Here is a 26,275-nt window from a genome sequence, read left to right as displayed (position 1 = left end):
CTGCTCCTCCCCCTTCTCTCTCTCTCTCTCTTCCTTTCTCTCTAAAAAATGAATAAATAAAAAAATCTTTAAAAAAAATGAAAAAAAAAAGGCTCTGGCTGGTTGGCTCAGTGGTAGAGCGTCGGCCTGGCGTGCAGAAGTCCCCGGTTCGATTTCCGGCCAGGGCACACAGGAGAAGCGCCCATTTGCTTCTCCACCCCTCCCCCTCTCCTTCCTCTCTGTCTCTCTCTTCCCCTCCTGCAGCGAGGTTCCATTCGAGCAAAGATGGCCCAGGCGCTGGGGATGGCTCCTTGGCCTCTGCCCCAGGCGCTAGAGTGGCTCTGATCGCAACAGAGTGACGCCCCAGAGGGGCAGAGCATCGCCCCCTGGTGGGCAGAGTGTCGCCCTCTGGTGGGCGTGCCGGGTGGATCCCAGTCGGGCGCATGCGAGAGTCTGTCTGACTGTCTCTCCCCGTTTCCAGCTTCAGAAAAATACAAAAAAAAAAAAAGAAGAAAAAAGAAAAAAAATGAAAATTATCTTAATCAAACAATGAAATATAAGTAATTACACTTTTTTTTTCTTTTTTCTTTACAGAGAGAGAGTCAGAGAGAGGGATAGGGATAGACAGACTGGAACGGAGAGAGATGAGAAGCATCAATCATCAGTTTTTCGTTGCGACACTAGTTGTTCATTGATTGCTTTCTCATATGTGCCTTGACCGTGGGCCTTCAGCAGACCGAGTAACCCCTTGCTTGAGCCAGTGACCTTGGGTCTAAGCTGGTGAGCATTTTTTTTATATTTTATTTTGTTCAAGCCAGATGAGCCCGCGCTCAAGCTGGCGATCTTGGGGTCTCAAACCTGGGTCTTCGGCATCCCAGTCCAATGCTCTATCCACTGCACCACCGCCTGGTCAGGCAGTAATTACACTTTCAATTGTGATTTATGTAAGTTAAAAATTACCACTCATTGGCTTGACCAGATGGTGGCGCAGTGAATAGAGCGTCGGACTGGGATGCCGAAGACCCAGGTTTGAGACCCTGAGGTCGCCAGCTTCAGCGCAGGCTCATCTGGTTTGAGCAAAGCTCACCAGCTTGAACTCAAGGTCGCTGGCTCGAGCAAGGGGTTACTCGGTCTGCTGAAGGCCCGCAGTCAAGGCACATATGAGAAAGCAATCAATAAACAACTAAGGTGTCACAAGAAAAACTATGATTGAAGCTTCTCATCTCTCCGTTTCTGTCTGTCTGTCCCTATCTACCCCTCTCTCTGACTCTCTATGTAAAAAATAAATAAATAAATACCACTCCCAAAAATGCATCTCCCATTTTGAAAATCAAAAAGGAAACATTTTCAAAATTTGATTTTCAAGGAAACATGGAAACATCTACCAAAATCATAATGATATCCACGATCTTTCATCAAATAGTCAAAATCAAGAAGTTTACCTTTCAGCTAAGACAGAATAGAATCAAATTACTACATGTAAGGAAGTACTTACTCCAACATTATTCAGAATGCCAGAAAGTACTGAACTAAAGGAATAGTGGAGCCTGACCGGGCAGTGGTGCAGTGGGTAGAGCATCGGACTGGGATGCAGAAGGACCCAGGTTCAAGACCCTGAGGTCGCCAGCTTGAGCGTGGTTTGTCTGGTTTGAGCAAAGCTCACCAGTTCGGACCCAAGGTCGCTGGCTCAAGCAATGGTTTGTTCAGTCTGCTGAAGGCCCACGGTCAAGGCACATATGAGAAAGCAATCAATAAACAACTAGGGTGTCGCAAAGAAAAAACTAATGATTGATGCTTCTCATCTCTCCATTTCTGTCTGTCTGTCCCTATCTATCCCTCTCTCTGACTCTCTGTCTCCATAAAATAAATAAATAAATAAATAAAAATTAAAAAAAAATTTAAAGGAATAGTGGAATAACATATCAACAGTCTGACAGGTCATGTTAAAAGCACTGAAAATGTGAAATGGAGACATATACTATTATGGCATCCATATCAAAATATTGACAAATATGGACAAAAAGTGAAAATAAGTGAAAAAAAGTACAATGATAGACATGTAGCCTTTACTAATTTAGCTTAAAAATACTGAACTTTTATTATGTACTTTCTAAAAATACAGAAACTAGAAAATAACAATACAATGCATATCCATGCACATACCACTTAGATTCAACAATAGTCATATATGCTTCAATCATTAGTTTTTCGTTGTGACACCTTACTTGTTTATTGATTGCTTTTTCATATGTGCCTTGATCGCGGGCCTTCAGCAGACCAAGTAACCCCTTGCTCGAGCCAGCGACCTTGGGTCCAAGCTGGTGAGCTTTGCTCAAACCAGATAAATAAATATGTATTTAGTAAAATAAATATGTATTTTACTATCATTTAAAAAAATAGAGACATTATAACACTGCACTTCTAAGTAATTTAGTATGCAAATTTAAAGACATTCTTTTATAAACTATAATACCCTTATCACAGTTCATAAAATTAGTCATAATTATCTAGTATTACTTAAAATCCAGTCCATATTTAAATTTTCTCAATTCCCTAGTCTTTTCAAACCAGGGTCCAATCAAGGATACTACAACATTATTTGGCTATTGTGTCTTTAAAGTCACTTTTTTTTTTTAGAGAGAATCAGGGAGAGACAGGAACATCAAACTGCTCCTGAACATGCCAGGACCAAGGAACTGAACCACCAACCTCCACGTACTGCGATGACGCTGCAACCAACCGAGCTGTTGGGCCAGCGCTTTTCTTTTTCTTTTTCTTTTTTTTTTGACAGAGACAGAAAGAGAGGTCAGAGAGAGAGACAGGGTCAGAGAGACAGTAAGGGAGAGAGATGAGAAGGATCAATTCTTCGTTGAGTCACCTTAGTTGTTCATTGATTGCTTTCTCATATGTGCCTTGACCAGGGGGCTACAGCAGAGCGAGCTCTTGCTCAAGCCAGTGATCCTGGGTTTCAAGCCAGCGACCTTTGGGTTCACAACAGCGATCATGGGGTCATGTCTATGATCGCACACTCAAGCCAGTGCGCCTGCACTCACCACTCAGGCTGGTAAGCTTGTGCTCAAGCAGCAACCTCACAGTTTTGAACTTGGGTCCCCCGTGTTGCAGCCTGATGCTCTCTTTTAATTTTAAGAGAGAGAGGAAGTGAGAGAGGGGAGGGGAAGGGAAGCATTCATTTGTTGTTCCACTCAGTGGTGCATCCATTGGCCACTTCCCATGTGGCCCTGACCAGGGATCAAATTAAGTCACTTTTAAACTAGTATAGTTACCCAATCCACACCATCTTTTCTTTCATGACACTGACTTTTTGAAGAAATGAGTCCTGTTATCTTCCAGAACATTCTGCATTATGGAGCTGTCTGATCATTTCTTTTGTGGTATCATTTAACCTGTTGCTCTATCCCTAGTATTTCTGGTAAATGAGACAGTAGATCTTAAAGGCCTGATTAAATTCCAGTTACACTGTTTTGACCAGAACACTTCTTAGGTAACAGTGTATTTCATACTGCCTCACAAATCAAAAGGCACATCTGGCTGTATGACCACAGTGCTACAGTTTCATCACTGATTAGAAGGATTTTTTTTTAAGCAAGTGAGAAAGAGAGACAGATGGGAAGGGAAAAAGATGAGAAACATCAACTCATAGTTGTTGTATTTAAGTTCACTGATTGTTTCTCATATGTGACTTGATGGGGCACGGGGGAGGGGGGGCTCCAGCTGAGCCAGTCACCCCTTGCTCAATCCAGTGACCTTGGGTTCAAGCCAGTGACCTTGAGCTTCAAGCCAGTGACCAGGGGATCATGTCTATGATCCTATGCTCAAGCTAGGGACCCTGTGTTCAAGCTGGTGAGCCCATGTTCAACTCGGCAACTGAAGGGTTTCGAACCTGGGACCTTAGCATCCCAGGTCAATGCTCTATTCACTGTGCCACCACCGGTCAGGCTGATTTTAAAGTTTTTTAAATTAAAAAGTATGTTTTCTTTCCATAACACTGACCAACAAGTATTTAGTGAGATGATACCTTGATATCATGAGAATTACAGAGAGGAATATAGATAAACCTTTTTATCAAATAGTTTTGGCATCAAAATGTCTTTAATATTGTTTTATATTAACTTTTCTACTTTTTGACATTCATTTTAAAAAATGTTTTCTACAAACTACAAAATTTATACAAAAGGTTCATTTCTATAATGACAAGACTTACTCCTTAACTAAAATGTGAGCATCTTCCTTCTTTTTGATTTTGTTTGAAACCCTGTAAGAAACAAAGAAATTTAAAATAGCATATACATTTTATATAGCTATAAGTAAATATTGTTTCACAAAACATTTTATTAATTCTATTTAACAAAATATCATTGGAAAATAAGTTTATAGCCTTCCAATATATTTAATAAGTGATCCCAAACTAAATAATTAGGCTGTAATTAAGAAATTCCTCCTTTGCCTGACTGGTGGTGTCAACAGGGAACACTGAGGTTCCTGTTGAAACCCCCAGGGCTCTGGCTTCAGTGGCTATATCACATCATCATGTGAGTATGGCATAACACGTTCCTTATTTATTTATTTTTATTTTTTATTTTTCTGAAGTTAGGAGCCGGGAGGCAGTCAGAGAGACTCCCATATGCGCCCGACCAGGATCCATCCGGCATGCCCAGCAGGGGGCGATGCTCTGCCCATCTGGGGCGCTGCTCTATTGCATCCAGAGCCATTCTAGCACCTGAGGGTGAGGCCATGGAGCCGTCCTCAGTACCCAGGCCAACTGTGCTCCAAAGTTAGAGCCTTGGCTGTGGGAGCGGAAGAGAGAGATAGGAAGGAGACAGGGAAGGGTGGAGAAGCACATGAGCGCTTCTCCTGTGTGCCCTGGCTGGAAATCGAACCCAGGACATCCACACTCAGGGCCAACACTCTACTGCTGAGTCAACTGGCCAGGGTCCCAGTTTCCTTTTTTAAAAATTTAAAAATTTTCCTGTTAAATTATAATAAAATATGCCTTCAACAGACCAATGTATCAAATGACAAGTTTGAAGCTCAGTCCTCAAGGTCCATTTTGGCATTTACCATGTCAGATTTTCCTCTATGCACAAAAGAACTTAATTAAAAAAAAAATTAAAAAAATTAAAAAACTTAATTTTTAGTCTTTCTTCTTGGGGGAAGGGGAGTGCAAGGCATTATGCCCCCCATCTTCTATAATCCATTTTATTTCAAATCAAAGTGAAAAGACTAATAAGATTTAAAAATAACTTAAAGTGTCATCAAATAGAAAAATGTATAATCAAAACAATCTAATGACATGAAAGAATTTTAAATGCACTACAACTACACTTAATGGGAAAATAGAAGAGTAATTTAAGCCTTAGACAAATAGTTGTATTTTTTAAACTTTAAGGTAGTTTTTAACCTTTAGGATCTGCCTAACGTAACAAATCACTTTTTAAGTCACAAACTCAACAAAATCACATAACCAGTGTTGGGAAAAGAAAGTAAGTGATCACTTACCATATAATAACCAGTGTGATAGCCACTCATGTACCAAGAGATTAACATACTTCCCAAAGCATCAGCATCATCAGGAGAATCTGGACATATGGGAGGTGGTGGGGGAATTATCTGGAAATAGAGAAAAATATACTTTAAAGTCAGTAAACAAAAATGTAAGTTTAAAGATCCATTACGGAGATAATACTGAATGTTATCTGTATCTTTCCCTAAATTCCATGCTATCTATTTAAAGTGTTTTTAAAAATCTGACATTTGTCCTGAATGAATAGCTTGGTTAGCTGGAGCATCGTCCTGATGCACAAAGTTGTGGGTTCGATCCTTGGTCAGGACACATCCAGGAACAGATAAATTTTTCTGTCTCTTTCTTTCTCCCTTCCTCTCTCTCTAAAATCAATAAAATATTTTAAAAATTAAAAAAAAATCTGATATTTAAAGAAAGCTAACCAGTAACAACAAAGACTCAACAAAATTAAATTAACAATCAAAAGACAATAGGTCATATAAAATGTCTAAGCATTTTGCTTTAGTTAGAACTCTTTTTGTTCCAATATGAAGCCATGGGGGAAAGACTAAGCATAAATACTTTGATGGCTGTCCTTCAAAAATACCTAAACAGCATTTCAAATAAAAGTCTTGGTTTTGGGTAAAACATCTGCACTGCTCCTACTGAAACACACAGTTTGCCAGAAAGCATCTTTGTATCTAGCTTACTGTGTTATCTAAAAATTTACCACTTGCTATCCGGACAGTCTACATCAGTGGTTTTTAACCTTTTTATACTTGGGAACTGATGAGAACAGAATTATTTTGGGAACCACAAGGGCAGAAACCTCCCATAGCATAAGCAACTTCCACTAAGATCATTGGGCCTATATATAATGTTTCATGCAGCATCAGGGTGGTCAACTCCTTCACAGACTGGCAAGAAATTTTTGGCAGACTGGTCTGTGGACTAGCAGTTGAAAACCACTGGTCTACTACATGATCAGAAACTAACATCCACTCACAATACCTGGAAGGGCAAATATAAATCCTTATGTGTGGTATAATTAAATTCTTTCAAGTAGAAACTAACTCCTTATAGAGTAAGATACAATTTCTGCCAAGAAGGAAGCGGGGGAAATAGGGCTAAGAACAGGGGTAGTAAGAGCAATCAGTCTGGTAGAGAAAGGCATTAAAAATAAAATACGTGGCCCTACCCGGTTGGCTCAGTGGTAGAGCATCGGCCTGGCGTGCAGGAGTCCCGGCTTCGATTCCCCGCCAGGGCACACAGGAGAAGCGCCCATCTGCTTCTCCACCCTTCCCCCTCTCCTTCCTCTGTCTCTCTCTTCCCTTCCTGCAGCCAAGGCTCCATTGGAGCAAAGTTGGCCCGGGCGCTGAGGATGGCTCTGTGGCCTCTGCCTCAGGCGCTAGAATGGCTCTGGTTGCAGTAGAGTGACACCCCAGATGGGCAGAGCATCGCCCTCTAGTGGGCGTGCCTGGTGAATCCGGTCTGGCACATGAGGGAGTCTCTCTGCCTGCCTCCACCCCTGTTCTCACTTCAGAAAAATACAAAAACAAAAAGCCTAGCTCTAAGGATAGTTTAAAAAGTTTAATCTAAATTCTTTTGCACTTACTGGTGGTCCAGAAGGAAATGGAGGCAGCCAGCATGATAGGAAGTGTGGCGGTGGCGGAGGTGGTGGTGGTGGTGGTGGTGGCGGGCCATTAAATTTTAGACCTGGCTGCAAAAAGTTTTTCAAAAGAAGATTACCAATTTCAATATGAAAAGAGGAAAAAAGATTTAATGTCAAAAGAATGAAAATAATTGCCCCAGAATATATTTATCAGAAAGATTAAATAGAATTGCATGTACCAAATGCTGAAGTCAAAGAGAAGCAGAAATCTAGATTTTCCCCATAAAATCAAAGAAAAATTTTCAATTACCTAATAAACCTTATCTTTAGTAAGATATTTCAATCATAAAACACTATATCAGCTAACCAGGTGGTGGTGCAGTGGATACAGCATCGACCTGGGACACTGAGGACTCAGTTCAAAACCCCAAGGTTGCCTGACCTGTGGTGGCTCAGTGGATAAAGCGTCAACCTGGAACACTGAGGTCGCCGGTTCAAAACCCTGCACTTGCCTGGTCAAGGCACATATGGGAGTTAATGCTTCCTGCTCCTCCCCCTTCTCTCTCTCACTCTCTCTCCTCTCTAAAGTGAATAAAAAAAATTTAAAACAAAACAAAACAAAACAAAAACCCCAAGGTTGTCAGCTTGGGCGTGGGCTCATCTGGTTTGAGTGTGGTTTCATAGACACAATCCCATGGTCACTGGCTTGAAGCCCAAGGTCACTGTCTTTGAGCCCAAATTCACTGGCATGGGGCCACTGGCTCAGCTGGAGCTTCCTGGTCAAAGCACATATAAGAAAGCAATCAATGAACTGAGGTGCTACAACTATGAGTTGATGCTTCTTATGTCTCCCTTCCTCTCTGTCTCTCTCTTGCACTAAAAAAAAATTTTTTAATTAAAAAATAAAAAACGGCCCTGGCCGGTTGGCTCAGTGGTAGAGCGTCGGCCTGGCGTGTAGAAGTCCCAGGTTCGATTCCCGGCCAGGGCACACAGGAGAAGCGCCCATCTGCTTCTCCACCCCTCCCCCTCTCCTTCCTCTCTGTCTCTCTCTTTCCCTCCCACAGCCAAGGCTCCATTGGAGCAAAGATGGCCCGGGCGCTGGGGATGGCTCCTTGGCCTCTGCCCCAGGCGCTGGAGTATGCTCTGGTCGCAACAGAGTGACTCCCCGGAGGGGCAGAGCATCGCCCCCTGGTGGGCAGAGCATCACCACCTGGTGGGCGTGCCGGGTGGATCCCGGTCGGGTGCATGCGGGAGTCTGTCTGACTGTCTCTCCCCGTTTCCAGCTTCAGAAAAATACAAAAATAAATAAATAAATAAATAAAATAAAAAACGATATGCCCCACAATTTCATTAACTAGACTGTAATCTTTTTCAAATTTTTATTTATTTATTTATTTATTTATTACAGAGACAGAGAGTGAGTCAGAGAGAGGGATAGATAGGGACAGAGAGAGATGAGAAGCATCAATCATTAGTTTTTCATTGCGCATTGCAACACGTTAGTTGTTCATTGATTGCTTTCTCATATGTGCCTTGACCGCGGGCCTTCAGCAAACTGAGTAACCCCTTGCTGGAGCCAGCAACCTTGGGTTCATGCTGGTGGGCTTTTGCTCAAACCAGATGAGTCCGCGCTCAAGCTGGTGACCTCGGGGTCTCGAACCTGGGTCCTCTGCATCCCAGTATGATGCTCTATCCACTGTGCCACCGCCTGGTCAGGCTAGACTGTAATCTTTTTATAGATGTCCTTTTAGTAGTTGGATATGCTGATTTAGAGCATATATTATAAAAACTATATAGTAAATCTTCCACTTAACAAGCAAAATCAGCCTCAAGACCAATGAAACAGTATATATTTATATATGTGTGTGTGTGCAAATATAAACAGACACGCACACAATTAAAAAGCTGGATCATTCTAGGAACTGTAATATAATATAAACTTTAAGAAATATCTCACAGCCTGACCTGTGGTGGTGCAGTGGATAAAGTGTCAACCTGGAAACGCTGAGGTCGCCGGTTCAAAACCCTGGGCTTGCCTGGTCAAGGCACATATGGGAGTTGATGCTTCCTGCTCCTCCCCCTTCACTCTCTCTCTCTCTCCTCTCTATAATGAATAAATAAAATCTTTATAAAAAAATTAAAAAAAAAAACTTTGCTTGCCAGATATACCGCCGAATCAAAGCATTTCCTATGTGACATCGAGAAATAGAACTCCTGCTTCCAAATGACGTTGTTCGGCGCAGAAATCGTAACAGCTCAATTCATGCCAACTTTCAAAGTGAAAGGACAAATTTATCATAAAGCCAGCTCCCTGCTTCTGTTACCAGATGGTAAACATAAATTCCTACAAATGTATTTCATCGGTGATGGCAACGATGAATTGAATGCACACTGTGGAATTTCTACTGGCATAAAAAAAAAAGAAAAAAACAAAAAAAGAAATATCTCACAGACAAATCTTAATGAAAAGTTTTAATAAATCAACCTTGGGATTTTTTAAAAATTGATTTTAGAGAGAGAGGCAAGGAGAGAGAAAGAGAATCAGGAACAATGATCTGTCCCTGTATGTGCCCTGACCGGGATACCCTGCTCTGACTGAGGAAAACCCTGTACTTTGGGACAGTGTTCTAACAACTGAGCTATCTGGCCAAGGCAGTATTTTTATTTTAAAAAATTATTATTTCCAGCCTGACCAGGCAGTGGCGCAGTGGATAAAATGTTGAACTGGGATGCGGAGGACCCAGGTTCAAGCCCTGAGGTTGCCCGCCAGCTTGAGCATGGGCTCATCTGGTTTGAGCAAAGCTTACCAGCATGAACCCAGGGTCGCTGGCTTGAGCAAGGGGTCACTCGGTCTGCTAAAGGCCCATGGTCAAGGCACATAAGAGAAATCAATCAATAAACAACTAAGGAGCCGCAATGAAGAATTGATGTTTCTCATCTCTCTCCCTTCCTGTCTGTCTGTCCCTATCTGTCCCTCTCTCTGACTCGGTCTCTGCCACAAAAAATTTAAAAAAAAATTATTTCCTGAATACCATAACTTTCCAGGGAAATCATTTCTTTATACAAAACAAGTAGAAAGGAACATACCTACTTGGTTTCATGATTTATTAATCTTTTTAAAGTTGATTTGCTTCTTATAACCAAAAGAAGCATAAAGGAAAACAATTTTTTTTTTTATTTACTTTTTTAGATTTTATTTCTTCATTTTTATTAGAGAGAGAGGGAGAGGGAGAGATAGAGAGAGAAAGGGGGAGGAGCAGGAAGCATCAACTCTCATATGTGCCTTGACCAGGCAAGCCCAGGGTTTTGAACCAGCGATCTCAGCATTCCAGGTCGACGCTTTATCCACTGCGCCACCACAGGTCAGGCAAAGGAAAACAATTTTTATATTTACTCTATAAAACAGTCTGGGAGCGCCTTAAGACTTTACTTATATTAGATGTAAGTACTGTATTCTTTCCCGATTTTTATGTATCTTACACAAGTGACTTGAGGAACTATCAGGATAGTCAGCTGATAAAATATACTTTGTAACTTAAGTTCACTATATTATTAGTCTAATACTTAATATTCCATAAAAATAGCTGGAAAAGCTTTTCATTATAAACTATTGTGCATTACTGCCATATTTCCTTTCTGAAGAATTCTCAAGTATGTATTATTACATCTACAGAAAACTACAAAAGTTTCATGGGAAAAGCTACAGTTCTCTTAATGGAAGGTTTGAATATTTGTTGAATGTTTCAGTATTACTATTTCCTCAGCAACCTTTTCTATGTAGAAGTTACCTTTCCTGGTCCCAGTCCTGTTCTTGGTATAGGGGGTGGTGGAGGGAGGAAATAGTTCCATGGAGCAGCTTTAGACTTGAGGTCATTTGTTTTATTTCCAGGAGACCTAGAGGAGTTCTCACTTTCATCTGTTGAAATTTGACTTTCATTTTCATTCTTTAAAAAGAAAAAATATTCGTATTTTTGTTATATAGGTGTCATTAAGAAAAACTGAATGCCTCACTGGATCAAACTGACAACTAGTTCTATACACAGTCTCATCTTGTCTCTGCTTCCAAGAATTCCATCTTTTTGTATTCTTACCTCCTGGGCATTCTGTTCTATAGTATTAGCTACTTCAGACGTTGGGGAAAGTAGATCAGACAGATTTTGTTCCTCTTTATTTCCATATCCAGTGTAAACCACAACACAGGTTTCTCTCTTAAAATCAACTGAAGCAATGGTAGCTGGGTAAATGCAGCCGTCTTCTGACCAAATGGCAGAACATTTGTCACCAACTTTCCACTACAAAAACAAAGATACACTCAAACACACACATTTCTTTTAAAGAGGGCAAACTATTATCTTGTTTGGGTAGGGAGAAGAGAGGACAGTCTCCAGTTAACTGATCGGGAAGGCAGAATAAAACAGTGAAAAAGACTGGAGCCCAAAACACATAAACCTGAATCACAATAAAAATATAATATAGGCCCTGGTCAGTTGGCTCAGTGGTAGAGCGTCAGCCTGGCGTGTGGAAGTCTCAGGTTCGATTCCTGGCCAGGGCACACAGGAGAAGCACCCATCTGCTTCTCCACCCCTCCCCCTCTCCTTCCTCTCTGTCTCTCTCTTCCCCTCCCGCCAAGGCTCCACTGGAGCAAAGATGGCCCGGGCGCTGGGGATGGCTCCGTGGCCTCTGCCTCAGGCGATAGAGTGGCTCTGGTCACAACAGAGTGACGCCCCGGATGGGCAGAGCATCGCTCCCTGGTGGGCGTGTTGGGTGGATCCCGGTCGGACGCACGCGGGAGTCTGTCTGACTGCCTCCCTGTTTCCAGCTTCAGAAAAGTACACACACACAAAAATAATAATAATAATATAATCCTGCATATAATATAAATGCTATTTTTATAATCACGGACACATTTTTAATCTTTTGAGTCTTATTTTTCTCATTTGTTAAGTGGACATAATATAATCTACCTCACTTATCTGTTGTAAAGAATAGAAAGGAGGAAATATGTGAAGTGTCCAATACCTCTGGCCCAGCTATAGTAAACACTTAACACATACTAGTTCCTTTCCCTCTGGGTAATGATGAAACTAAAGTGATTAATGAGACACCAAGTATTTAGCTCCCAGGTCTACTGTTTCAAAGAGGAGAAAGGGGCCCTGGCTGGTTGGCTCAGCGGTAGAGCACCAGAATGGCATGTGGATGTCCCAGGTTTGATTCCCAGTCAGGGCACACAGGAGAAGCGAACACCTGCTTCATTCCACTCCCCCCCCCTGCAGCCATGGCTCGATCGCCTCCAGCGAGTTGGCACCAGGTGCTGAGGATGGCTCTGTTGCCTGTACCTCAGGTGCTAAAAAGAGCTCGGTTGCTCATCAAAGCAAACCCTTAGATGGGCAGAGAATCGCCCCATAAGGGACTTGCCAGGTAGATCCCAGTCAGGGCACATGCTGGAGTCTGTCTCTGCCTCCCCCGCTCTCACTTAATTAAAAAATAAAAATAAAAATAAATAAAAATAAAAATATAGGAGAAAATACTGTACCCAGAATTTTAGGTTCCCAGGTGTTAATAGTTTTAGGGGTTTTTGAAGAACAAAAGAGGATATCCACCTCCCAGTTTACAAAGTAAAACACTGACAGCTCAGTTTAAGGCCCCCAGGAACTCCTCCCAAATAGCATTGCCTTCCTCCCCACATAAAGTGAACATTTCCTAAATTTCGTATTTACCAGTCCCATCTATTCCTTATACTTTCATTGACGTGTATGTTCCTAAACAATAGAAAATTTAGTTTTAAAAAAGAAAGTTTAATAGTTTTAGAAATGTTATTATTACATATCAACGGAAAACACTATACTAATCATTGAAATTAAAGATATTTACACTATTTTCTAAGAACAATATAAAGAAATTCTTTAAAGTTAAATCTTAGTGTTTAAAAGTAACCTGCTTCAAGGGAGCTGTAGTAGTCTTTTTTTGGCTTTTATTCTTCTTAGGAGGTTTTCTTTTAGGTGTGCCTTTGGGTTTATTTGAAGCTTCAGAAATATCACCATTCTTTAGAGCATGCTATGAAAATATGAATAGAAATGTACACGTTATGGAATGATTTAAAAAGAGTCACACTGTAATTCATTCATTATAAGCTGGTCTCAACGCCCCACCACCTGAAAGAGTATCTACTTCTTCTTTTCACCACCTTACATGCTACAGAAACTGCTCTTGAAGGCCCCATATATCTGAGTATCAGCCCTTAAGACCTCTTGATCGTGAAGAAACTTATTTGAAGAACAGAGGCCCCCAGCACACAGCCCTGGCTGAGCTCTCAGCGGAAGTCAGCACTAATGGTTTGAGTGAACCATCATGAAAACAGAGCCCTCATCCCCCAAGTGAGCATCCCAGCTGATGCCATGTGGACAGTGATGATCTGTATCTGTTAAGATTCATGAACAAAATAAATTATTCTTATTATACTGCGGAAGAAATAAAACCCTTTACTCAAATCTCCTCACTTTCAACCTTTTGACTGTTGATCATTTTTCTTTTTGATACTTCAGACAGTCTGGACGCCCAGTGCTTTCATTACTTCTCTGATCCAGTTTTAACTTAGGCACATTCCCAACAGAATTCGGCCATTCTTCTTTATCTGACCATGATCAGCCACTGTTCCTATTACTTCAATTATAACCTCTATGCAAACAGACTTCCAAAGCTATTATCCAGCTCTGAGACTTTTCTCCTTAGTTCAATCCTACATTTCCAATCACCAACTTCATATCTTCACATTTACCTCAAACTTAACACAGCTAAAAATAATTTTTTCTCAAATCAGTTCTTTCCCTCTATTCAGACTACTTCTGTGGCAATATCACCTACCCCATACCACACTGAACCCCATTTTAATCTCCATTTTACAGAACTCTTTTGGTAATGCTGAGTCAGTGCACATCAAGTCTAAGTGTATACTGGAAAGTATGCTGTTGACGAGTTTAGAATTCAGCTTTAAGGATGACACACAGGTTTGATCTTTTTACCTCATGGCACAGGAATGACTACAGGAAGGAAGTGGACTCTATGCTTGGCGTTCTGTACGAGTGTATGTTCTCGGCCTGGACTACTCATGGCTTACACATGATGCTCAATAACACCAAATACCTCAGACAGTGGGGAAAGTGTTGATATTGGACAACTGTGTGAATGTCTTGCTCAGGCCACAAAAATAGACTACACCCCTAAAAGAATTGTACATTCCTACCATCAGAAACACCTGACTTGATACCCAACTAATTTAATTTGGGGAAAATGAAGTTAACATAGGTAAAGCAGCTAGAAGAGTACCTCAAACACTTGAAATACTCCACAAGTATTACTTACTGCACTGCAGCTGTTTATCACGATCATTTCAATAAAGACTTGTCAATGTTTAAAATCATAATTCAGACTGTCCTACTACTAATCTGAACTAGAAAACTTCCATAGTTTTATGCAATGTAAACAAGCACATTAAAAGCAACAACTGTTTAAAATTCTAGTTAAATCACCTCTCATGAAGAGATGACATGCAGACAGGCTATCTACCAACTTCTAAAAAAATATATCAAATTTAACTAACCCATATTATCTTTTAATCTTCAAAATTAAAACTAAATAATAAAAACTTGAACACTCTACTGCAGTGGTAGTCAACCTGGTCCCTACCGCCCACTAGTGGGCGTTCCAGCTTTCACGGTGGGCGGTAGCGGAGCAACCAAAGTATAAATAAAAAGATTTAACCATAGTAAGTTGTTTTATAAAGATTTATTCTGCCAAACTTAGCGAAAATCTGACATAAAGTACTTGGTAAGTAATTATTATTATATGCTTTAACTGGCTGTAACTCTGCTTTATGAATTTTATAAAGTAAAGTTACTTCTTTACTTTATAAACCACCATTACTGTGGAACCGGTGGGCAGTTAAAAATTTTTACTACTAACAGGGATACAAAAGTAGGCGGTAGGTATAAAAAGGTTGACTACCCCTGCTCTACTGTAAATGTTATCAATTAATGTTTTCCCTATGTGAATAACATGAGGACATTAGCACAAAAGCAAACCCTTCATACCTTAAATGAAGCCACAGCTTTGTCATAAGCTTTTATCAGTGCTGTATCATCCCAAATGTCAGAATCATCACTCTGGAAAGGGGAAAAAAGAAAACAATTCACGGTTGGGTGGGTTTCCTTAAAAAAGTATGTTAGAGAGTTCCAAGAGCCATCTTAATCCAAACATAAAATTAAACTAAAAACAGGTATTTTAAATCCTAAATATAACCACAAGAAGCCTACCTGCTTAGAAATTCTGTGACATTATCACCAAAGCTAAACATATGTAAATGTTCTAAGATGTATGCTATGAAGTAAATATTCCCACAAATTAATCCCAATCTACCAACCATAAGTGGATCTGTTCAAGTATAACTCACATTTCAATCTTTTCTAAGAGCAGAGAAAGGGTGCAATCTGGCAAACCCAGGATAAGATAAAGAACTTAGTTTTAGTGGGGAAAAATCTGATACTAATCCAAAAAAAAAATAAAAATTATTTTTATTTTTGAATTTAAATTTAATGAGTGTACATGACCAGGTGGTAGCACAGTGGATAGAGTATCAACCTGGAATGCTGAGTCCCAGGTCACAACCTTGAGCATGGGATCATTATCCCATGGTTGCTGGCTTGAGGAAGGCCAGTGTCACTGGCTTGGCTGGAGCCACTCCACGTCCCCTCCCCCCATCAAGGCCCGTATGAGAAGCAATCAATGAACAACTAAGTGATGCAACTACAAGCTGATGCTTCTCATCTCTCTCGTACACACAAATGCACTAAAAAAAAAAATTTATGAGAAAAAGTATAAGTCAAGAATTTTGTCTTTATCCTATCTGTCCCTCAGTAGCTGAACTAAGTTTAAAATGTTGAAGAATACTGTATTCACTCAACTTTCCAAAGAAATCTATTGAAGACAAGCTTCATCCAAGCAAGACATGACCATGGAAAACTGGGGTTAGAAAAAAACAAAACCTGTCAGCATCAAATATATTTATACTTAACTGCAGACTTAAGAGAAAAATAAAGTATATTAAATTGACAAGCTGATTCTAAAACTCATATCGAAACACAAAAGACCTAGAATAGCCAAAACTGTTTTGAAAAAGCAAAGCAAAATTGAAGAACTTACATTATCTGACTTCAAAGTGTACTCTAAAGCTATGGTAATTAAGAAAGTGTGGTTGTAGCATCAAGGAAGATAAATAGATCAATGCAATAAAATCAAGACTCGAAAATATTCCCACACATGATTAATTCAGAACAGAGATACAAATGCAGTTGAGTAATGAAAGTATAGTAGTTTCCAAAAAATGGTGGTCAACTGGAAATCATTATGCAAAACCCCCTACAAATTTTGGCCCAACCCAGATAGCTCGGTTGGTTACTAAGCATCACCCCGAAGTGCAGAGGTTGTCGGTTCAATCTCTGGCCAGGACAAGTACTAGAATAGACTGATGTTCCTATCTGTCTGTCTTTCCTTTCCTTTCTCTCTAAAATTAAAAAAAAAAATTGACCTATATCTTGAGTCACATACAAAAATAAACTCACAAGGCATCATAGACCTAAATGTATAACCTCAACCTATAAAACTTAAAGGAGGCCCTGGTCTGTTCACTCAGGGGTAGAGTGTCAGCCCAGCAAGTGAATGTTCTGGGTTCAATTCCAAGTCAAGGCATAGAGGAGAAGCTACTATCTGCTCCTCCACCCCTTCTCCCCCCTTTCTCTTTCTCTCTCTTTTCTTTTCCTGCAGCCATGGCTCTAATGGTTTGAATGAGTTGGCCCTGGGCACTGAGGATGGCTCCATGGCCTTTTCTCAAGTGCTAAAATATCTTGGTTAAAATAGCCCTGAGCAACAGAGCAGCTGCTCCTGATGGGCAGAGCACTGCCCTGTAGGGGGTTTGCTGGGGTAGATCCTGGTTGGGACTCATGTGGGAGTCTGTCTCTCTACCTCCCCACCTCTCACTTCATAAAAAAAGAAAAAAACTTAAAAGGAAAAATCTTTGCAACCTTAGATTGCCTGTAACAAAGGAACCATCAAAGAATAAACTGGAGCCTGACCAGGTGATGGCACAGTAGATAAAGCACTGAACTGGGATGCTGAGAATCCAGGTTAGAAACCCTGCAGTCACCCGCTTGGGCACGGGCTCATCCGGCTTGAGTGTGGGGTTGCTGGCTTGAGTGTGGAATCAAACACAATAACCCATGGTCACTGGCTTGAGTCCAAAGGTAGCTGGCTCAAAGCCCAAGGTTGCTGGTTTGAGCAAGGGGTCACTGGCTCAGCTAGAGCCCCCTGGGTCAAGGCACATATGAGAAGCAACCAATGAACAACTGAAGTGCTGCAACTACAAGTTGATACTTCTCATGTCTCTCCTTTCTTGTCTCTCTCTCTTGCTTAAAAATAAAATAAAGGGAGGGAGGGAAAAAAGAAAGAAGAAAGAAAGGAAAGAGAAAGAGAGAAAGAGAGAAAGAAAGAGAAAGAAAGAAAGAGAAAGAAAGAAAGAAAGAAAGAAAGAAAGAAAGAAAGAAAGAAAGAAAGAAAAGAAAGAGAGGGAGGGAGGGAGGGAGGGAGGGAGGGAGGGAGGGAGGGAGGAAGGAAGGAAGGAAGGAAGGAAGGAAGGAAGGAAGGAAGGAAGGAAGGAAGGGGAAAGAGAGAAAGAAAGAAAATTGGACCTTGGCCAGGTGGTGCAGCCCAGAGAGTGCTGTCCCTATGTGCCAAGGTTGCAGGTTCCATCCCTGGTCAGGGCACTGATAAGAAGCAACCAATGAGTGCACAAACAAATGGAACAATGAGTTGATGCTTCTCCCTCTCTCTTCCACTTTTTCTCTTTTTTTCAAATCAATGGGGAAAAACATTTTTTAAAAAGCAAAAACTGAAAAAATAGATTTCAACAAAATTAAGAATTTTTGTCTAAAAGACAGTTAAGAGACTGAAAAACCAAAACACAAACTGGGATAAAATATCTGCAAATTACCTACTTGATAAAGATGTTGTATGTACCATATATAAAGAACTCTCCAAGAGCACACAAGGTTGGAAGCATTCAGGGTGGTTCAGCTGTTCAACTAAAACAGCCCTGGCCAGATAGCTCAGTTGGTATAGCATTGTCCCAAAGTGCAGAGGTTGCCAGTTCAATCCTGGTCAAAGCACACATAGGAACAGATGTTCCTGTCTCTCTCCCTTGCTCTCTCTCTCTCAAAATAAAAATTAATAAACATTTTTTTAAAGTCAACAGAAACAAAACAAACAAGCCAATTAAAAAAATGGGCAAAAGATCTGAACAGACACTTTGCCAAAGAAGATATATAGATGGCAAATAAGCACATAAAATGATGATCAACATCATCATCAGATAAATGCTAATTAAAACCACAAGATGCTACTACACATCTATTTGAATGTCTAAAATTAATACCAGATTGACCATACCAAGTGTTAGCAATGATGTGAAGAAGCAAATGGACTTTAATACATTGCTAGTTGAAATGTAAAACGATAGCTACAACCACTTTGAAAAAGTCTGACAGCTTCTAAGTTAAAATAATGATCTAGGTATTTACCCAAGAGAAATGAAAGCATATATTCATACAAAGTCGTTGATACTAATACTCATGGCAGCACTATTTGTAACAGTTTCAAACTGAAAACAACCCAATGTTCATGAACAAGTAAATGCATAAACATAGTATATTAATCAAGAAAATACTACACCAATAAAAAAAAATGGACAACTGACGTACACAAAAAAAGTAGATGAAACTCAAAAGTAACTATGCTGAGTAAAAGAAGCCAGACCCCCCCCCCAAAAAAAGTCTGTTTATAAAATCCTAGATTCTATGTTTATATAGTTCTAGAAAATGGGAGCTATCCTATGCTGACAGAAAGTGGAGCAACAGTTGTCTAGGGACAGGAGATGAGAGGGAAGGATTATAAAGGGGCACAAGGGAATCCAAAACAGGCCACACCGAGAGCACATGAAAAAGCCCTGAGACTACAAGAAGAGAAACGGCCTGTGGTGGCACAGTGAATAAAGCACTGGCCTGGAAAGCTGAGGTGGCCAGTTGGAAACCCTGGACTTGCCCTGTCAAGGCACATAAGAGAAGCTACTAAGAGTTGATGCTTGCCACTCCTCCCCCACTTCTTTCTCTCTCCCCCCTCTCTAAAATCAATCAATAAAAAAATTTTAAGTTAATATTAGGCCCCGGCTGGTTGGCTCAGTGAAAGAGCATCAGCCCAGTGTGCAGACATCCTGAGTTTGATCCCTAGTCCCGGCACACATGAGAAGCGCCCATCTGCTTCTCTTCCCCTCCCCTTCCTCCTTCTCTCTCGCTCTCCCCCTCTCACAGCCAGTGGCTTGATTGGTTCAAGTGGCAGCCCTGTGCACTGAAGACAGCTCCGTTGGTCCTAGCGCCAGCCCAGACAGGGGTTGCCTGGTGGATCCTGGTCCAGGCGCATGTGGGAGGGAGTCTGCCTACCTCTCCTCCTCTCACTTGTTTATTGCTCACACGTTAACTGTGTTTTTCATGCCCAAACGTTGTTGACCGCTCACGAGTTGTGTTTGCACTTGCATTAGCTATTTCAATTTTTGAAACTCAGGGTAATATTGGATTATTGTATTTGTGACTCTTAGCCCTGAGGGTCGAAGTTCAAAAGACAGCACACGGTTCTATATTCTGATGCAGACTCCTTTTCTTCCCACTCCTTCAGGCATGAGACCATAAAATCAAAATCGAAGGTACAGTAAACAAAAACACAGTGCGGAGCCGTCTATACTTGAACTGTCTTCTAGACGCTCGCAGTTTGTACATATCAAGGATATTATAAAATCTTTCTTCATCATTTCAATTGTGTTCAGTTTATTATAAAAAAGTGACTTTTCTTGATATTTAGGTTTTTATCACAATGATAGGATTACAAAAGTTTCAAGCATGATGGATCGTGAAGGTGAAGAACTTTTCAATGAATTATATGCAGACACTTTATCTGATTGTCCCAGTGATTTTGAAATATATTGTCGTGATGTACAAATTGATAGTTTATAGGATGATAGCAATGAGTTGGATATTAGATCAACAAAACGACAAAAAAAATGCAATAAGATCTGATAGTGAAAGTGATTTTGAAGAGTAGACTGAAAATATCACACCAACTTTGGTATAAAAAAAAATCCAACTAGAACGTGTAAGTGTGTGTTTCAAAAGGAAAGCGCAGCAAAACCAGATATATTTGCAAAACATGTTGCATACCATTACATGTAGGTGATTACTACACAGTATACCACACCAAAAAAATTTACTAAAATATATAATATGTATAAAATATAATATGTAGCAGGTATGTACAAAGTTCCATTTAAATTCATTATGTATATATAATATAAATAAAGTATAATGAAGTTTATTTAGATTGTTTCACTCTCATACTCAATTACGAAAAAATAGCCAGTAACGTGAGATCATTTCTGTGCAAAACTGCCGGTCAATAATGTGTCAAAAAGAAAATCAGGCCCTGGCCGGTTGGCTCAGTGGTAGAGCGTCGGCCTGGTGTGCAGAGGTCCCGGGTTCAATTCCCAGCCAGGACACACAGGAGAGGCGCCCATCTGCTTCTCCACCCCTCCCCCTCTCCTTCCTCTCTGTCTCTCTCTTCCCCTCCTGCAGCCGAGGCTCCATTGGAGCAAAGATGGCCCAGGCGCTGGGGATGGCTCCTTGGCCACTGCCCCAGGCGCTAGAGTGGCTCTGGTCACCACAGAGCGACGCCCAGGAGGGGTAGAGCATTGCCCCCTGGTGGGCAGAGCGTCGCCCCCTGGTGGGCGTTCCAGGTGGATCCCGGTCGGGCGCATGCAGGAGTCTGTCTGAATGTCTCTCCCCGTTTCCAGCTTCAGAAAAATTAAAAAAAAAAAAGAAAAAATCAAAATGAAAAAAGAAAGAAAGAAAAAGAAATGGCCTGCCAATCTCTACCTGCAGTCCCCAGTTATTACAGCTTCGGCTTTAATGTGGACGCAACCACATAAAAAATCTCAAGGAGAAATGCAAGGTCTTCACAAATTCCTAACCCACAGACACTATGAGAAATAATAAATGATTATTGTTTCAAGTTACTAAGTTTTGAGTGATCTGTTACAGAGCAATAAAAAAAAGACCAGTAGGGCTTGATCTGTATGGTGTCGATCTGGAATGCTGAGGTAGCCAGTTCAAAACCCTGGGCTTGCTGGGTCAAGACACATATGAGAAGCAACTACTATGAGCTGATGCTTCCCACTCCCCACCCTCCTTTCTCTCTCTCTTCCCTCTCTCAAAAAATCAATAAATAAAATCTTAAAAAATATATATATATCAATACCATCAGGGCTGCCTTTATATGTTTCTTAGTCACCACCAGTAGTCGAGATTTCTCAAGTTATCCCTCGTTATCTTTCACCACTTCTCACTACTGACACTTCCACTGTGCTTTCTTGAGTAACCAACAAACTCTCACCTCATATATCTATATAATTAATCTCTTCTCTGAATATGCCCTTTATCTTCTTGCTGTAACTAAAATGTGACATTCTCTGAGAATGCCACTTTCCTTGCAGCCATCTCAAATGAAATGTTTTCTCCCTCGTATCCATTAAATTACTGTACCAGAGGTGGTGGAAAATCTTCATTGCTCCTCACTTCTACTCCAGATTATTCTCCCTCCTTCTCCCTAAAACCTCCTAGCTTTAAAAATCCTGTCAACAGAGTTCACTGTCTACTATGCCCCTTATTGCAGTTATCTACAAACATATGGGTCATACCTCCTCATTCCCAGAGAGTTTTATTCAGTAATCTCACCAATCCTACTCTTCGTAATTCTTGATTTAAAAGTCCATGTAGCCTGACCAGGCGGTGGCGCAGTGGATAGAGCGTCGGACTGGGATGCAGAGGACCCAGGTTCGAGACCCTGAGGTCGCCAGCTTGAGCATGGGCTCATCTGGTTTGAGCAAAGCTCACCAGCTTGAACCCAAGGTCGCTGGGTCCAACAAGGGGTTACTCGGTCTGCTGAAGGTCCGCGGTCAAGGCACATATGAGAAAGCAATCAATGAACAACCAAGGTGTCGCAATGAAAAACTGATGATTGATGCTTCTCATCTCTCTCCGTCCCTGTCTATCCCTCTCTGACTCACTCTCTGTCTCTGTAAAAAATAAATAAATAAAATTAAATTAAAAAAAGAGAGCCCATGTAGATGATCCTTCCAATACTTTGTCCTTACAGGTCTTTAAATTCTTCTCTATCAATGATCTACCACCCAATTTCAGCTACCCACTTCTAATTAAAACCACAAGATGCCACTACGTATCTTTTAGGATGTCTAAAGTTAACCCAAGACTGACCATACCAACTGTTAGCAAGAATGTGAAGCAAATGGAATTTTCATAGTTTTTATTATATTATGGCCAGTAACAGTAACTACAACCTCTCCATAAATCCTACTCTCTAACCATTACCTTCTAGGATCTACAACTTAGTCCTTCTAGTAGTTTGATGATGACAATCAATCCACTTCACTGGGAACAGCAAAACATTAATTCATTCACTTTTTAAACAGTCTCTCACTTTTCTAATATCCCCACTACCTTTCTTTCATTTATTTAGTTTTTTTTGTGACAGAGACAGAGGGACAGATAGGAACAGACAGGAAGGGAAAGAGATAAGCATCAAATTTTCATTGCTGCACCTTAGTTGTTCATTGATTGCTTTCTCATATATGCCTTGACTGGGGGGCTACAGCAAACCGAGTGACCCCTTGCTCAAACCAGCGACCTTGGGCTCAAGCTGGTGAGCCTTGCTCAAATCAGATGAGCCTGTGCTTAAGCTGGCAACCTCCAGGTCTCGAACCTGGGTCCTCCACGTCCCAGTCCGATGCTCTATCCACTGCGCCATCATCTGGTCAAGCCCCACTTCCTTTCTTTCTTTTTTTTTTTTTTTTTTTTTTTTTTTACAGACACAGAGAGAGAGTCAGAGAGAGGGATAGACAGGGACAGACAGATAGGAATGGAGAGATGAGAAGCATCAATCATTAGTTTTTCATTGCGCTTTGCAACACCTTAGTTGTTCATTGATTGCTTTCTCATATGTGCCTTGACCACAGGCCTTCAGCAGACTGAGTAACCCCTTGCTCGAGCCAGGGACCTTGGGTCCAAGCTGGTGAGCTTTTTGCTCAAGCCAGATGAACCCGCGCTCAAGCTGGCGACCTCAGGGTCTCGAACCTGGGTCCTCCGCATCCCAGTCCAATGTTCTATCCACTGCGCCACCACCTGGTCAGGCCCCACTTCCTTTCTTAATCAGCTTAAATTCCATGGTCAATCATGAATATAATTCCTTTGTACCCCTCTATCTCAATTCTTCAAAATTACTTGGTATGAACTACAGGCATACCTGAGAAACTGTGCACTTAGTCAGACCACTGTAATAAAGTGAACATTGCAATAAAGCAAGCTGCAATGCTTTTGGAGGTGGAGTGTTTTGCCTTCAGTTTGTAAAAAATGCAGTACCTGGGAAGCAATAAAGTGAAGCCCAATAAAACAAGGTGTGCCTGTAAAACTCTATTAATTTCTTTTTTTTTTTTGCTGCATTTTTCTGAAGCTGGAAACAGGGAGAGACAGTCAGACAGACTCCCGCATGCGCCCGACCGGGATCCACCTGGCACGCCCACCAGGGGCGACGCTCTGTCCACCAGGGGGCGATGCTCTGCCCATCCTGGGCGTCGCCATGTTGCGACCAGAGCCACTCTAGCGCCTGGGGCAGAGGCCACAGAGCCATCCCCAGCGCCCGGGCCATCTTTGCTCCAATGGAGCCTTGGCTGTGGGAGGGGAAGAGAGAGACAGAGAGGAAGGCGCGGCGGAGGGGTGGAGAAACAAATGGGCGCTTCTCCTATGTGCCCTGGCCGGGAATCGAACCCGGGTCCTCCGCACGCTAGGCCGACGCTCTACCGCTGAGCCAACCGGCCAGGGCTATTAATTTCTTTTTTAAAAAAGATTTTATTTATTCATTTTAGAGAGGGGGATGGAGGGAGGGAGGGGGAGGGAGAGAGAAGGTAAGGAGGGAAGGAGGAGCAAGAAGCATCAACTCCCATATGTGCCTTGACCAGGCAAGGCCAGGGTTTCAAACCCATGACCTCAGTGTTCCAGGTCAAAGCTTTATCCATGGTGTCACCACAGGTCAGGCTAATTTCTTTTTTTAAGCAAGAGAGGGGGTGGGGAGGGAGGGAGATGAGAAGCATCAATCTGTAGTTGCATCACTTTAGTTGTTCACCGTTTGCTTCTCATACATGTCTTGACAAGGAGGTGGGGGCTCCAGCAGAGTCTGTGACCCCTTGCTCAAGCCAGCAACCCCCGTGCTCAAGCTGGTGAGCCTGAACTCAAGCCGGCGACCTTGGAGTTTTGAACCTGGGACATCAGCATCCAGGTTGCCACTCTATGCACTGCACCAGCACTGGTGGGGCAGTTTTCAACTACCAGTTAATTCTGTGCCTGCCCTCACAAACTTGAAGTGAACTTAACTGGTGAAAAGACACAATCATGCTGTCTAGTCTCCTTTAAACTCATGATCACCAATCTCAAGTAGACTTAGCAACACTTCCACTACACATCTCCCTAGTCACTAGGGCCTAGTCCAACACTTACCACTCTCCTAGAGACTTCCTTTCTTTTCTCTGCTCAAATCCCCAACACCTGCCCGGTTCTCACTCCTAGCTTATAAACCTCCTTCTTTTACTGACAGAACAGCAACAATCAAAAGAAAAGTTTCAGTCTCCCAACCGATCTGTACCTATATAACTGTCACCATATCAACTGTCAATGCTCCTAACAAAGGCCAAATCCATGCCCTCTTACCTGTCTAAAATACTAGTTCAGCAATTCTGACTCCTTCATTGTCAATGTTTCCATCCTCAATGGATTTTTCCTAACAGCTCACAAACATGTGGAAACATGTTTCTTCCATTTTGAAATAAACACCACCAATTAAGGATCCTCTTTACCTCACTTTACCTCCATCTATTTATTGGCCACTCTCTCTACTTTTTATTCACAATAAAATTCTCTCTACTTTCTATTCACAATAAAACTCTTTGAACTATTTGTTTACAAATGTTGCCTTGAATTTCTCCTCTCCCACTCTTGAACTCACTCCAATAAGATTTTACCCCTACTATTTTACCCTAATTTCAGATCTTCTCCTTTATAAACCTGTTCATTGCAGTCTTCCTCATTTCAGCACATCAGTAAAAGGCAACTAACTTTATCTTTTCAATTGTTCAGAACAATCTTGAAGTTATCCTTGATTTTCCTCTTTCAAATCTCCATCACCGAATTCATGCACAACACTTTTTGTCTTTGGTTTCAAAAACATATCTAAAACACAAGTACTCTGTTCTCCTTTGCTAACACCCAGATTAGAGTCTGAGTCGTTTCACTAGATTCCTAACTGGTTTCCTTGCCTCCACACACGGCACCAGTCTCAGTGAACCAACTAAAGCACGATTAAGTTGCAGTAGGGCCTCGGCTCACAGCCAAGCTGCAAGAGGAAGCTAATGAGGTTCCCGGATGGGAAAAGATGTAGCAACAGGCGGACCACAGGTCTGCAATAAACAGACTACCAAGTATCGCCCCGCGGATGGGGAAGAAGCGCAGAGACCGGCTAGAGGCGCTAGGAGTCCGCACTGGGCGCCCGTAGGGACGCATGCTGTTCACGACCTCACCTGGCCTGTGCCGCGCCGGAACAGCACCGGATCCCCCTGCTCCGAGACACCACCACCGCTTCCTCCTCCCATCGCCATAGCGAGGATACCTAGGGGCGCGCGGCGTGGGCTCCGTGCCTCTGAGAATGACGACTTCCGCCACCGGGACCTCTGGGAACGGAAAAGGACGGTGGCCTGGAGCGTTTCGCGCTCTCTACGAGGGGTCTGCGTCTTCATTGATTTTCTTTTATGTATTCTCGTAAATCCTATATTTCACTTTTAATTTTGTTCGTAGAGTGATTCTACCAAGGTGTATTTGTTTTGCACAATACATTTTCTTAAAAGATAGTGTTCACTGCAGGTGATATAGAAGATAGGGGTTAAGCAAAACAATAAA

At 41.6% G+C, this 26,275-nt stretch overlaps 1 protein-coding gene across 4 annotated transcripts in view; it reads right to left on the bottom strand.

Annotated features, from left to right (window-relative positions):
- The window catches only part of LOC136312212 (survival of motor neuron protein), a 120,242-nt gene extending 94,224 nt beyond the window's left edge, over positions 1–26,018 (bottom strand). For 3 of the 4 annotated variants that reach the window (XM_066241759.1, XM_066241753.1, XM_066241741.1), the window contains exons 1-8: positions 25,900–26,018; positions 15,200–15,271; positions 13,047–13,166; positions 11,204–11,404; positions 10,901–11,056; positions 7,116–7,220; positions 5,497–5,607; positions 4,202–4,252 (exon numbers count right to left, since the gene is read on the bottom strand). In XM_066241759.1, coding sequence (XP_066097856.1) covers positions 4,205–4,252; positions 5,497–5,607; positions 7,116–7,220; positions 10,901–11,056; positions 11,204–11,404; positions 13,047–13,166; positions 15,200–15,271; positions 25,900–25,977 — 891 coding nt within the window. In that variant the 5' untranslated portion in view covers positions 25,978–26,018 and the 3' untranslated portion in view covers positions 4,202–4,204. Of the gene's footprint in view, positions 1–4,056; positions 4,253–5,496; positions 5,608–7,115; positions 7,221–10,900; positions 11,057–11,203; positions 11,405–13,046; positions 13,167–15,199; positions 15,272–25,899 lie in introns of those variants that run through there. The other variant, XM_066241731.1, reaches the window with a different exon arrangement.
- Positions 26,019–26,275: the final 257 nt, after the last annotated feature.

The sequence above is a fragment of the Saccopteryx bilineata genome, chromosome 1, assembly GCF_036850765.1.
Source record: "Saccopteryx bilineata isolate mSacBil1 chromosome 1, mSacBil1_pri_phased_curated, whole genome shotgun sequence".
Taxonomy (NCBI): Eukaryota; Metazoa; Chordata; class Mammalia; order Chiroptera; family Emballonuridae; genus Saccopteryx; species Saccopteryx bilineata.
The sequence above is the reverse complement of the archived record's forward strand: the minus strand, read 5'-3'. Positions and strand labels throughout refer to the sequence as shown.